The following is a 13749-nucleotide window of genomic DNA, read 5'->3' on the forward strand; positions in this document are numbered from 1 at the left end:
TGAGATTCTGGAGCTGCTGTAGCCGCTGTCCCGGGAGCTGCTGCCGGAGCCGCCGGGCGCGCCCCGCGCTGCAGCGGCTGGATCGGGGCGGCCGGTCCCTCCTCCCGCCGCTCCGCGATGCTCGGGGCTGTGCCGGCTTCTTCGGGACGTTCCCGGGCTCTGCTCCGCTGCCCGCGCCCCATGGAGCTGCTCGCTGCGCTGCTGCTCCTGCAGGTGGGTGCCGGGCGGGGCTGCGGGAGCTGCGCTCCCTTCCCTTCCCGCAGGGGCGAGGGCTCCGGCCGCGCGGGGCGCGTTGCTTGTCCCGCGGTGCCTCCGAGAAACGGTGGCTCCTCTGTCCCCAGGTACCGCGCTCAGGTCTCTTGGAAGGGAGCTGCCAGGGTCGCGGGCCCTCTGCTCCTCCTGCTAGGGACACCAAGGTTCCTGCCTCGCATAGGGCACTGGTGTTGGCTCTTTGGGATTAAGGACCCCCAGCAGTAATTCAGTGGCATTTCCACGAGTGTTTCTGTGGGATTCGTGGGCCTGAATTGGGTTGTTCCTTTCTAGCAGTGACAACATCAGGAACTGCTATGGCAGCGGTCTGAGCCATTGCTGTGCAACTGGTGCACAAGGAGGAGTGTGGAAGCCATAACATATACAATCAAAGCTTCCAATATCATTAAAAGTGGCCACACAGACACAAAGCAGCAAGCAGCTTGTCTGGGGGGTCCAGCACAAAGTTTAATTGAGCTGGCAGTGCTGAGCCTGGAACAAAGCTAGTAACTACTACAGGTAAGTGCCATGTTAAAGCCTTCCTTGCTGTTTTCCCATCACAGAGGTTTTCCCCAGGTCATACAACAGCTTTACTGAACAGCTCCAAGGCAGTCCTGGTGAGCCCCCAGTGCTTGGCAAGTTTCTAACCATGGCAATTTTATAAGTATTTTGTTTCTTCATATGATGGTCACAGGGTAAAAGCTTGACCTTTGCCCAAGTCTAGGCAGGAAGAGCTCTGCTTGTTTTTTTTTTTAAGAGCCACTGAAAACATTTGATGGAATGAGTCATAAAACCCCAAAGTTTCCAAGAAAAGCAGTGAGAACTAGGAGGAAGGTGTTCAAGTTACCTGTGAGCTAGTGGCAGCAGTGTAATTTGAGTACTGCCATACTCCTTTGTGGTGAAAGATTTAAAGTAAAAAGCAGTGTTCGAAGCTGGTGCAGGAATTTTGTGCTTATAAAAGGGCAAATCCTGCCAATTAGGGTGCAGTCACCATTCCCAACAATTTATTTTACTCATTTGGATTAGAGACTCTGGTCCAGTGTTCATCTTCTGGGAAATCAGCTGTGTTTGGGACACTTAAAGTCATGTATTAGAGTCCCTGAGAACCTGAAATACTCTCTAGATGTAACTGTTTCCAGTAGAATATTTGTGTCCTGCCAGCCCCAGGCAATTCTGAAGGAGCACTAGACATTGAGACAGAGGTGACTATTTTAAAGACTGGAGATACTTTATTTGAGAAAAGCCTTAGAGGTAATACCATGGCTTTTTAGATGGACTGTTTGCATGTTTCTGGGACTGGCATCACCTGACCAGAGAAATTAACATCCAAGCTGTCATGCCAATTCATTTGGAATGAGATGAAGTTTGTGGCATTTCCAGGGTTAGATAAAATTCAATACGATGCTGTCAAAACTGGATCATTATTTTTCTGTGAAGTCACTTTCCTCCTAGACAACGTATCAATGGTTTCTAGTTAACCATGTTGTTACAGTCACCTTTTTCTCCTCCACAAGGTTACTGCTGCCAACGCTTTTTCTCGTGAGATTGAAAATATCCATCTAAGGCAAGCCATCCAAAAGAGGAATGTTCAGGTTTGTAGCCTATATTATACAATAACAGATTGTATAACATACACAGATACACAACAGCTAATGTGTAAACTCTGACACTAAATACACTTCTTTATCTGACAGTGGATAGATTATTATCAATTAGACAGTCTACGTCCTCTACGTCGTACAAAAAGGACCTGGATTATCACTACCATTGATATTCAAGAGGAGGACAAAGGACCATTCCCAAAATACGCTGGACAGGTACAAACAACCTTTTAGTAGAAGTTCTCGAACCTCACATAGATTTTACAATAAAACACCAAAGATAGGAGAGGGCAAGAATTGTGCATCAAACAGCACCTTTAAAAAAAACCACACAACTTACTTGTTCAGAGTTGTCTTACTTACACAGGGTTGTGTAGAATTGTGTATTTAGTGGGTTATTTGCTCCTTTCTATGGGAACTGCAGGCAGGAGAAAGAAGACTATGGGGTCAGAGAGGTAAGAGAGTCACGGCAGAGAGCTGTGTACCTGCACATTGTGCAGAGACAACTCATGCTGTGACCCAGGAAGTTATTGAGTTGGCTGAGAAAAAGCCTGTAAGTGAGGCCCTATCTACAAAGAGAATGTAGGAAGGAAAATAATTGGTCTAAAGTCTTTTTATTTCTGTTTTGTCTTCCCCACTCACACTGCATTGTACTGTTCCTCTTTTCAAAAGCTGTTCAATAACAAATCATTTAATACATCAATAAAATACTTAATCAGTGGACCTGGGGTAGATGAATCTCCAGAGATTGGATTGTTTTCTATAGAAGATGATGCTAATGGACATGTCTTTGTACATCGTACCATTGACAGAGAAAAGACCTCAACTTTTCAGGTAACACTCTTTAGAAAAATACTTAAAGCTGTTTACAAGTATTTACTGCTTTTTCATGGCTAAATGATTCACAAGAATGAGACACACCTTTAAGAACTGGTAACTTCCTCACCACTATCGTTTAGAAACCCTTGTGGCTTGTTTCATCTTACACAAATATCTGTACACTTCTATCTTATTTTTGACATGACCTTTGATAATGATAAAAAAATGAAAAGGTTGTCCTAAAATTCAAAGCATGTTACAGCCATAGTGGCCAGAACCCCGAGTTGTAAACCCAAAAACTCCTAATCCAAGAGAAGGGAAGCAAATAGTTGTGGTGTCCTTAGGTTTATTCTGTGATTATTTCTATTTGTGTCTCTGTGGACTAACTATTAGTTAGATATGGAGACAAAACATCATAGAAATGCAGCTAGAGAAAACCGAATGCATTACTCAAATAAATAATTCAGAACTGGGAAGCACATGTGAAAGAATTATTTTGTCTGTCCCCAAGGATAATGACGTATTTTCTATTAGGCGGTCATTTCAAATAACCCAGATCCAACTCCAGGTACTGACTTTTTGAAAAGTATTGTTTAATGCAAATAATTGCCATTATGAATCTACTACCTTTGAAAGGTGAAATAATGACTTAGTGATGCAAGTCAAAGCAAATGCCAGCCAAATTTGACTGAAGCGCCTTCAAAATTCAACATTCCTTGTTCCATTCTGTTATCTAAATGATACCATTCACTCCATTCTAATATCTGTGTCTCTGCTCATTTAGATACGTTTTGATATTGTGCACAGAAAAACTGGTCAACCATTGGACCATCCTTTACTTTTCAAGATAGACGTTAAGGATATTAATGACAACGCACCCGAGTTTCCCAAGGAGGAATATAGTGTTACAATAAGAGAGACCCACAGTAAAGGTAAGTGCCATCCAAACAAGGGAGAACACTGGTTTGCGTATGACTGCTTTCTTTTATTTCCTCTGTCTTTCTTTTTTCTTTGTTACTATGTCTGTTCTCCCCCCCAGGTTTTACTTAAACTCTCATGGGTTTAGGTATTTCCTGTGATGGACTGTTTCCTGCCTCTTGACTCCTTGTCTGATTATCCTCAATGTACATTAGCATAATGTTGGAGACATTCTGGAAAAACTCTGAAGATACTTCTTCTTAACTACAAGCCAAGACTTCAGCTAATCTGCACTCTGGATCTAGAACCTGTACATGCATATTGCTTCACAGAAGGTGGTCGGACACACTGTTGTAGAAATACAAAGATTTAATCTGGGTTGTGTAGACATTTAGGCATGGTGCCAACTCCTCAGAAGCTGGATGAGAGCTGAAATAAATAACTAGTGAATGTTTTTGATAAAGTTAATTCAGGAGTGTGATAGCTCTCTCTAGTGTCTAAGTATTTTAGGCAGATTTGCTACAGAAATAAGGTGGAGGCCAGAGCCTTTGCAGGGATAACCATAGCCACAGGAGAAGTTATAGGTGTTCCTAGGACTTGTGTGTCCAAAAGTCTGAAGACAGCCATGAGAAACTCCATGTGAAGGCTAAATGCTTTTATTAATATCTCAATTCTTCATCCTAGATGAGCCAGTTTTTCAAGTTACTGCCTTGGACAAAGATGAAGATGGCAGTGCAAATTCTCAGGTGTCCTATTCTCTAAGTATGCAAAAGCCCCTTTCAGATGGATTCAAATTTAATATTGATCCTGCCACAGGATTAATACTTCTGTCAGGATGCTTGGATTATGAGGTGATGTACATATGACAGCTTCTTATCATTTAATGCATTATATGTATTAAGTACATGTTAATGAGGTGTAAGGGGATGGAGAGTCTCATATCCAGCTTTGTAGCCATGATGTGGGAACTGCTTCTGAACTAAGTTTGGAAGTTTCTTTCTACTGTTTTTCAGACTGCCAGCTCTTTCAAACTTCTGATTAAAGCCAGTGACCATGGAACTCCCCAGCTGTCATCTACTGTAACAGTGAATGTAGCTGTTGAAGATGCAAACAACCACCGTCCTGTGTTTACTAGTGATAATGTAAGGAGAAACTTTACTTTACTGAACTTCCCTAATGCAGTTTGGTATTTAAAACTGCTTCAAGCTGCTAAACATGCCAAGCAGTGGAAATGGGAACCCTCAGACACGTGCAGAACACGGCCAGAACATGTGCTCTGATGAGTGAAAAGCTCTGAAGGAGAAGACAGCTACACTTTATTTCAGATAAGAGCTGTCCGTTTTCAGGCTCTGGTCCCATTAGGAGCTCAGGTCCCATAAAGACTGTCGCGATTTGCATGTTGGCCCATTGATGTGGTTCAGCCCTGGCTGGCAGCACCATGCAGCTGCTTGCTCACTCCCCTGAGATGGGATGGGGGAGAGGACAGGAAAGGCAAAATAGGTAAAGCAAAAGCCACATGTGGAAACAAAGCAAAATAAGGAATTCATTCACCACTTCCCATTGGCAGGCAGATGTTTAGCCATACCCAAGAAAGCAGGGCTTCATCACATATAACAGATACTTGGCAAGATAAATGCCCTAACTCTAAGTGTCCTCCCTTTCCTCCTTCTTGCCTGCAGCTTTTATTGCTGAGCAGGATGCCATATGGTATGGGATATCCCTTTGGTCCTTTGGGGTCAGCTGTCCTGGCTGTGTCCTCTCCCATCTTCTTGTGCACCCCCAGCCTACCTGCTAGTGGGGCAGTGTGAGAAGCAGAACAAGGCCTAGACACTGTGTTAGCACCTTTAAGCAGTGACAAAAACAACCCTGTGTGATCAACACCATTTTCATCACAAATCCAAAGCATAGCATCAGACAAGCTCCTATGAAGAAAATAAACTACCCTAGCCAACATCAGGGCATGCCTCCAGAGTGCAAAGTCATGTCAGGCACTGGTATGTGTTAGTATTTGAAGGTGTGAACAGTAAGAGAGGTACCAAGTTACAACGGTGCATACAAATTCACCCGTGAAGGTAAACACACTGGAGTCTGTTACTATGGTAGGTCTCCTATCTGCAGAATGGTGTTTGGAAGACTTGAGAGAATAAGGTTAGCTAATCTGCCAGAACAGGTTTATACAAGAAATCCATACTGCCTCATCACTAAGTCCAGTATAGTAAGATCCCTAGCCTTCTCACAGCAGTGATTTGCTTCCTGAGTGCATGTATTATTCTTTTAAAAATTGTGATGCAAGGACAGTATTATTTACATATTAGAAGGCAAGAGTCTGAATTTTCAGATCTCAACCAGTGACCAACTTATATGAAGTAAATTAACACAAAATACATTTTAGTACCATCTTGTCTTCTAAGTCATATTTCTGCCTCAGGTGATTTAACTGGCATTTTTTAGCCTGTCTTTGGAGTGCTAGTTATGCAAGCTGGTGGCTACATTGCACCACCAAAAACTTCAGCCACTGTGAAGAAATTACCTAAGTCTCACACAAACTTGGTTTCTACATGGTCAGGTATGTAACATCTGCAGACTAGTTCTGGCCAAAACCTGTATGCACCAATCTCTCCAACACAGCAGAAGACAATCTTGGATGAAAAGCCGCAGTGGCATTTATGGCCCTATTGGTATAGCCAATATTAGAAGAGATAAGTAGTCTCCTGATTTTAGATGAAGATCAGGTTTAGTAATATATGAAGTCAGTGGGAATGTGTTGAAGGAAAGTTAATTCTGTAACTCCCATAGGGGTTCTCTGTCACCGAGTGGAGACACATGAACCAGTGCAGATAATGCCAGTCTGTGCAGAAAATAGCTCCACATAGTCTGGTGGTGGAGCTCTGGCTCAGAACTGGCTAACAAGCTTCTTCCTTTCAGGGAATAGAAATAATCCTCATTTCTTTCCTTTCCCCTCCCAGTACCAGCTGCAGATTTCAGCAGGTCAAGAACATCCAGCTGTACTAAGGCTCCACGTGGAAGATAAAGACTCTCCCAACACTCCTGCTTGGAGAGCAAAATACAGAGTGATGAAAGGCAATGAGAAGGAACAGTTCACCATTGAGACAGACCCAGACACAAACGAAGGCATTTTGAGTATTACCAAGGTAAGGAGTAGTAACAGATGAGCATTGTGTCGCGTGGCCAGTCTGATTACAGGACCAATAGTTTAGCAACTGAGCTGAGTTTGGTGAGCTGAGCTGTATGCTCCAGGTAGACAGATATGACTGCCAAACCACAGGTCACAACTGCTGATCAGACTTTTGTCTGGGGTTTTCAGCCTATCGACTATGAAGATGCCTCTGAGATGAGACTTGTCATTTCTGTAGAAAATGAAGAAGCTTTTTTCCTCTGTAAAAATGGCACTGTGATGATCCCAAGTCTAGAATCCACAAATACAACTGTGTACATCAAGGTCTTGGAGTCACAACGTGTTCTGAGGTTTCATCCTCCTATACTTATTGTCCAAAGAGAAGATTCAGTGAAGCCTGGGAGAGTGTTTAGGAGGTATCCTGCCACATATCCAGATGATGTGCCCAATAAGATAAAGTAAGTAGAGATGCTTTTAACTCTCAGAATAAGAAATAGCTTAGGAATATAAAGCGGCTTTCAAGTTTAATTTGGTATATGTACATATATGAATAAACATGCACATATATATTTACAGTTATACGAACATAAGCATTAGAGGTGCAGGTTTCCTACTGATGATACTGCAGATCCAGATAGCTGGTTCTCTAAGATACAATTTAAAGGTTCAGTCAGTCCTTGGTTGCTCAATGTTTCTATTGTCTTCATAATACTTTTGCATAAAATCAGGTTGCATTATTTGTATTTTACTTCTGATGTCAAGATTTTGATTTTGATAGAGTTAACAAATTAAGCATCACTAACATGTCAAAATACCTACAGAGCTCAAAAGGACAAAGAAAAATGCAGTAGAAAATTTCTATTATTCAAAATCCTTTTAAGAAAATATGGCACTTGTAACTTTTCCTTTCTTTTTAAGATATGAACTAGCCCATGACCCAGACAGTTGGCTGAGTGTGGATGAGAATTCTGGAATTCTTACTGTGGCAAAAGAATTTGATCAAGAATCTCCTCATGTGAACAACAGCCTATACACCATCATTGTTCATGGTATTGATCATGGTAAGTAGCCAGCCAGCAAATATTTAAACAGTATTCAGCCTGTTTGAGATGAGGTACATGTTAGATATAAAATGATAGCAAGCCTAAGGATATAAGTGGAGAATGATAAAGCAGAACACCCTAACGTTTAAAACTTGTATTATTTGTGACATGGTAGCATAAATGACAGACATCCTGCCAGGGGACTGGGTGTTGCCCATACCTAGTTATGAATGTTTTTCTGTTTCTTTTGCTCTGTCTAGGTATTCCACCACAGACTGCTACTGGCACTATCCTGCTTTACTTGTCTGACATTAATGATCATATGCCAATGTTAGTGGATCCTTCTTTAGATGTGTGTGACAAAAATGAAGGGACCCCTCTCATTATTAAAGCTAAGTCTGCTCCCATCAGTTCACATTCTGGGCCATTTACATTTGAGCTGGCTGAGGACTCTGAAGATGTGAAGCATAATTGGAAATTAGGAAGAAACTTTGGTGAGTTCTTCCTTTCATGTCCTTCATGGCAACCTTATTGTCGCTTGCGTGCTGGCTAGTTATTTCAGTGTCTTTTACCTTTACGGTTTGTTACTGATTTGTCTCAATGAGACTGAAAGGACATAGAAGGACAGCTTTCAAAATATAAACTTAGAGCAATTTGAAACAAGTTTCATGGTTGTTCATCTCTGCTGAGGACAGGACCAGAAGCAATGTGCTCCAGTTGCAGAAAGTGGGAGGAACCACTTCTACTTTTGATTAACAACCTAGTGAATTCCAGGGGTTATCAATGCAGCCATACCAGAATGCAACAAGACTGGGACAATCTCTTTGCCCAGAAGGCTCTGCAGGGTGCTAAAGTGGGATGTCATATTGTCCTATTTACTATGGTGCATTAAGGCTTGAAACAGTATTTGAAAATGGGGTGCAAATGAGTTTCCCTTTAATTATCAACAGAAGGGTCTATAGAATATCAGACTTCTTTCTATGAGCTTTGAAATGATTTGCTTGTCTTCTTTTTAGGGGAGTCAGTTGAGCTTTTAATGTTAAGAAGTCTCCCACAAGGTACCTACTTGGTGCCCATCATTATTCAGGACAGCCAAGGATTTTCTACAAGGCAGAATCAGCAAGTTAGGCTTTGCTTTTGCCCAGATGGACATACATGCAAAGATTCTCCACTTCCACAAACAGCAGTGAGACTTGGAGGTAGTGCCATTGCAATAATAGTGATGGTTTTCTTATTACTACTGGGTAAGTAACCTCCTAACTTATGCAAGCAAGTTATCTGTTGCCTGCCCATTGGCTCTCATTGCAATTGCAGCTCGTGAACATGTGCTAAAATCTACCAGCCTTAACAGGAAAGACCATTTGCCATTGTGTGTTGGAGTGTAGTCAAGGTTTAAGCAGTTAATACTTGCACTCTTTATGGTGCTTTCATCCATGTGTCCTAGTCCATGACCCATTCTCTCTTTAAACTTTAGGAAGACCTTAGTTTTCTACCTAACCAAAAATTGATAGATTATCTGACTGCTATTCCTCTGACTACCCCTGAGTGACCCAGTATGTCTGCCTGCTCAGTGCAGGCTCTCTGCAGACAACAGCTTGGCTTCCTGGAGCAGATGAACCAGTCCACACCCAGCATTTTATCTGTAGAGCTACATTGCTGGAGTTTCTGAGTTTGCTCATTTGGAATTGGGCTGGGTACCCAACCAACCCACTCTATTGAGCCATACAGATGTAGTCACAGTGCCCACTACACCATTCCCTTTCTTCTTTCAACAGTTTCCAGTATTCTACTTTGCCAATTTTATGTGCCAGGATCTAAAAGCAAAGCCATTATTCTACCTGGAGAAAGTGAACAGACTTTCATTAATTATAATGAAGAGAGCGGAACATATTGGTCTCAGGTAAGTGCAGAAGCACACATTCACATTACCCACCAGTGTTGTGTGGCTGAATCTGGTACTATTCATCTCTTTCATCATGTTTCCTCTGGTTTTGGTATTAAGCAAAAGCAATCTTTTTTTTTACTGCTAAGCATGTCTTGGGAGTAGTGGCATGGACTGGATAATGCTACTCTGGTGACAGGCTATAATCACTCCTACCATTTTTCAGTATCTGCAGGACCTTCCCAGATGCATCATCCTGCTGATGAATCCAACAGATGAGGAGGCACATCATCTCTTTTCACACTGCACATACTAGTGTTTTCACCAAAGGAGTAACTGAAAGTGAAAAAGGGAATAGTCTGCAAAAAAAGTGTGATCCTTCCCAGCCTAGTTCAGTTTCTTATTAATACCATCCGTTGCCCTCTCTGCAGGTTAAGCTGGATCTAACAGATCATGCTGCTCTCCCACCTGTGTCTGTGAAGTCTGGAAAAGCATCGATTGCTGAGGTAACCGCCTGTTTGCTTATACAAATGCCCTTTTTCTATACCACACAATTTGATAATCCCAAGGATGAGGTTTGATATTAATAATAGTGGGAAGAATATTGCAATATAGTTAAATTAGAAAATATCACTTGTTGGAGATTCCACTGGAATTTAAAATACTGCTGACAACTTATTTTTATCTAACAGCTTTCAGTTTGAAACTGGCACTTTTCATTAGTTATTGTTCTAAATATTTGGAAGTGTAATTTCTTCCAAAATCCTTATCACAGTAACTGAATTGATATGCACAAGATTTTATTCAGTTCTTGGCATAAGTGAAATGGAACCATTGTTCTTCAAATATCTATCAAAACATGCTGGTCAACATCTACTTAATATACTGTAAAAGTGTGGATAGGATTTATGAGTATTTTTATGAATCTTAAGATGTACTTCTGGGAGTTTGAAGGCTTTTTAGTTTCATTCTGTAGATTTTTGTGCTGTATTCTCTAACAGATGTCTGTTTTTATTGTAAAGAACACCTGAAGAAAATTCTGATCTAAATCAGTAGGTGACTGCCATGTCTTCTGTTCATAAGTATGTCATGACCACCAAGAGACTCTAAGAACAATCTGTCTTACAGCAGGCAAAGAAAATGTAAAATAGTCTTTTTAATATATTTGAGAACCTGATTTCACAATCCTTAAGGCTGTCATTAGGAGCTAGGATTACCTGTGTGAATAAACATTAAGTTCTGAGGTCATGCTACTAATGAAAAGGAATCCAATACATTTAGAGGAAGAAACATACTTAATTACTGGAGATTATGAAGAACATCTACTACTGGTGACTCCATGTACAACATGGAGTATGTACTCATAAGAAACAGTCCCTGAACAGAAAAAGCTGCAGTGTAACTGGATAAGACAGCACAAGAGAAATGGATGTAACAGAGAGAAAGATAGTTGGATTTATTTGTATCTGAAAGAAAGTGTGTGGCTTTATGCTGGTCAAACCTGAGATGCTCTGTCTGCCAGGATAGCCTGTACTCTAGTTATGAGGCATTCCGAACAAGACACCTTGATCACATCACACAGACAGTGGACAAAATACTGGGTCAGGTAAGAAACGAATGTTGAATCCCTCCTTTGTCAAGTTGGCTTGTAAGAATAGGAAAAAAGGCTGGCAAAACTGGAAAGCTGAAATGACTTCAGCTACTCTCTCAGCCCACATCTAGGAAGCATTACAATCAAAAGCAAGGCATATATTTGGTGGGGAAACATTGAAGACTTTTCAGTCTTGTCTCTTAAACTTCTTGTTGCCCCTAGCTGGTCACTTCAAGGCTGAGATCTATCACCTCTAACAAATTCTTCATGATGGGGAAGGGAAGCAGGGCTAAAATGCTTTCGGCTGCTGTGCAGGGGTTAAAGTCCAGCTGCCTGCTCTTTCACTGCTGTGCTATCAAGGGAAATCCCAGTTCCTCTTGCCATGTCCTTTCTGGATGTTCATAGGGCTGTTTCAGTAAAACTTTCCTTATCAGGGAAAGACTAATACTCTTCATTTTAACTTGGTTTACCTGCCTAATTTGCATATAATGAATTACTTGAATTTCTGAAAGGGAAATAGGAGCTTTCATGATGATTTCCATTGTTTCTTCCCTTGTTTAGAAACTGTATTACCAAAACGCACTGGAAGATTATGGGGCCATCTATGAACCCTACAGATATGCTGAAGAAGGAGACCTAGAACAAAGTCACTCTGTCTGCTCTGGCTCCATTGGCAGTGAGGATGTGCCTGCTGATTTTTTGAACACTCTGGGACCAAAGTTTTCTGCTCTGGAAGGAATCTGTCAGAAGCAATTTCCATCATTCAATTAATTTCAGAAGTCTGACTACTTTATGGGGTTGCAAAGACTGTGAGCAGAAGCACTGACAAGTTTGGGAAAAAAAGAGCCATCTGCATTAGAAAGCATTGCAGTATGTTTGCACCAAGAGTACCTGCCTGGCCTTTTTCTTCCTGCCTACACTGTGCTTATGCCTGGGGCAGAAATATGACATGTCTGGAAGGAGCACTCTACTCAGATGATGACTGATTTTGGCATATTCCGTGCAGGCTTATGTGAATAGAAGATCTGATATTAAGGATCCTCAATTTAGTATACAGAGGAAAAAAAACAAACAAAAAAAACAGATCTACTAGGCTAGACAGTCCAGTCAAAGTTTGGAACAGAGAAGGCAATTATGAGCTAGACCAGCAGTACAGTCCTTTATCCAGGAAGTGGTCTGTTTAAATCCAAGATTAACTTAAGTCAGATCTGCATGGCACTGTGCTAGATGAACAGATCTTTTATTTCTAGATGACCTCACAAGATCTAATAGAAAGTGCTCTTCTGCTTTTAGTGTGACTGTAACCACACCGTGACCTAAGAGGTCTGCACAAATACTTTTAGGGATAGTGCCTGTTTGCTTATGCTGGCATCTGGTGGCTAGTAGTGTTATTACAATATTGTAAATGCTCTGAATGCTAAGAAGCTGTTGACGGAGGACCAGTTATGGTTATTCCTTTCATTCAAATAACTACCCTCTCTAAGTTCACTACGTGACCATGATGAAAAAATTAAAGAGTTTCCTCAAGCACCATTGATAAAAGAGATGACATGATAAGAAAGGATAGTATCAAAATTCCCTATATGGAAACCACAGTGTTAGGCCTGAATGTGTGCAGCTCACCTAGGCTCAGTTATGGCACGATGGCTAGTGGTGTTACAATGCCTGCAGGAGGAAAGAATAGCTCAAAACATTCTGAGCTATTCTGAGCTATATTCTATCAGTAGATAAGGTTTACAGGCAATAAAAGATGGAGTTCTTCACAAATTTTACTTCTCTCAAAATTCTGAGCTAAAGGAAAAATCCTTTGCCTAAAACAAGCACTAATTCTGGTATCTTAGGCACTGTTCATCTGTTTCAAAGTGTACTTAAACAATAAGTTATGCTTTTACTCAGATATTATTAACTAATAATTCAAGGTTGAAATCTTCAGTGAAGTGTGATAATTTGGCTGAGTGGCAGGCAGCTAGGTTTTCCTAAATGCCAGCAGCAGGTTCTGTTTACACAATAAATCACTACTCTGGTATACTCTTCTTACAATTCCAGATGGGAGACTTCAAATCAGGCCTGTGATTTAGCAGCACGGCTAATGGCACTGCTATTTTGTAGTGCACTACTGAATTGTACTGAGGTGGGTGTTGGTTTCTTCCCCAAAGTAACAAGCAATAGAACAAGAGGGAATGGCCTCAGGTTGTGCCAGGGGAGGTTTAGATTAGGAAAAATTTCTTTACTGAAAGGGTTGTCAGGCCCTGGCACAGGCTGCCAAGGAAAGTGGTTGAATGACCATCCCTGGAGGGATTTAAAAGATATGTAGTTGTGGTGCTGAGGGACATGGTTTAGTTGCAGTGCTGTGTTCGTGGTTGGAATTGATGATCTTAAAGGACTTTTTCAACCAAAATAATTCTATGATTCTAATAACCAAGATGGCTTATTTATTGCTAATTATAACCATATTGGTAAGATTAGAGCTGTGCTGTGTTTTGCTATTTCTTCTGATAATTAGGCATTAT

At 41.2% G+C, this 13749-nt stretch overlaps 1 protein-coding gene across 1 annotated transcript; it reads left to right on the forward strand.

The window, feature by feature from the left end:
• The first annotated feature begins 180 nt into the window (after nucleotides 1-180).
• Nucleotides 181-12010, forward strand: CDH26 (cadherin 26). The gene is made up of 16 exons (XM_051633412.1): nucleotides 181-213; nucleotides 1764-1841; nucleotides 1944-2066; nucleotides 2523-2684; nucleotides 3454-3601; nucleotides 4272-4438; nucleotides 4601-4729; nucleotides 6554-6739; nucleotides 6913-7181; nucleotides 7642-7784; nucleotides 8027-8260; nucleotides 8783-9010; nucleotides 9578-9666; nucleotides 10080-10223; nucleotides 11171-11254; nucleotides 11801-12010. Exons 1-16 carry the CDS (start codon nucleotides 181-183, stop codon nucleotides 12008-12010), a joined length of 2427 nt encoding a protein of 808 aa, XP_051489372.1.
• Nucleotides 12011-13749: the final 1739 nt, after the last annotated feature.

The sequence above is a fragment of the Apus apus genome, chromosome 15 (genome assembly GCF_020740795.1).
Source record: "Apus apus isolate bApuApu2 chromosome 15, bApuApu2.pri.cur, whole genome shotgun sequence".
NCBI classification, from domain to species: Eukaryota; Metazoa; Chordata; class Aves; order Apodiformes; family Apodidae; genus Apus; species Apus apus.

Coding starts and splice junctions, on each gene's coding strand:
- CDH26 (XM_051633412.1), top strand. CDS start 181: ATGGAGCTGCTCGCTGCGCTGCTGCTCCTGCAG. Junction 1,842..1,943: donor TCCAAAAGAGGAATGTTCAG/GTTTGTAGCCTA, acceptor TTTATCTGACAG/TGGATAGATTATTATCAATT. Junction 7,182..7,641: donor GATGTGCCCAATAAGATAAA/GTAAGTAGAGAT, acceptor TTTCTTTTTAAG/ATATGAACTAGCCCATGACC.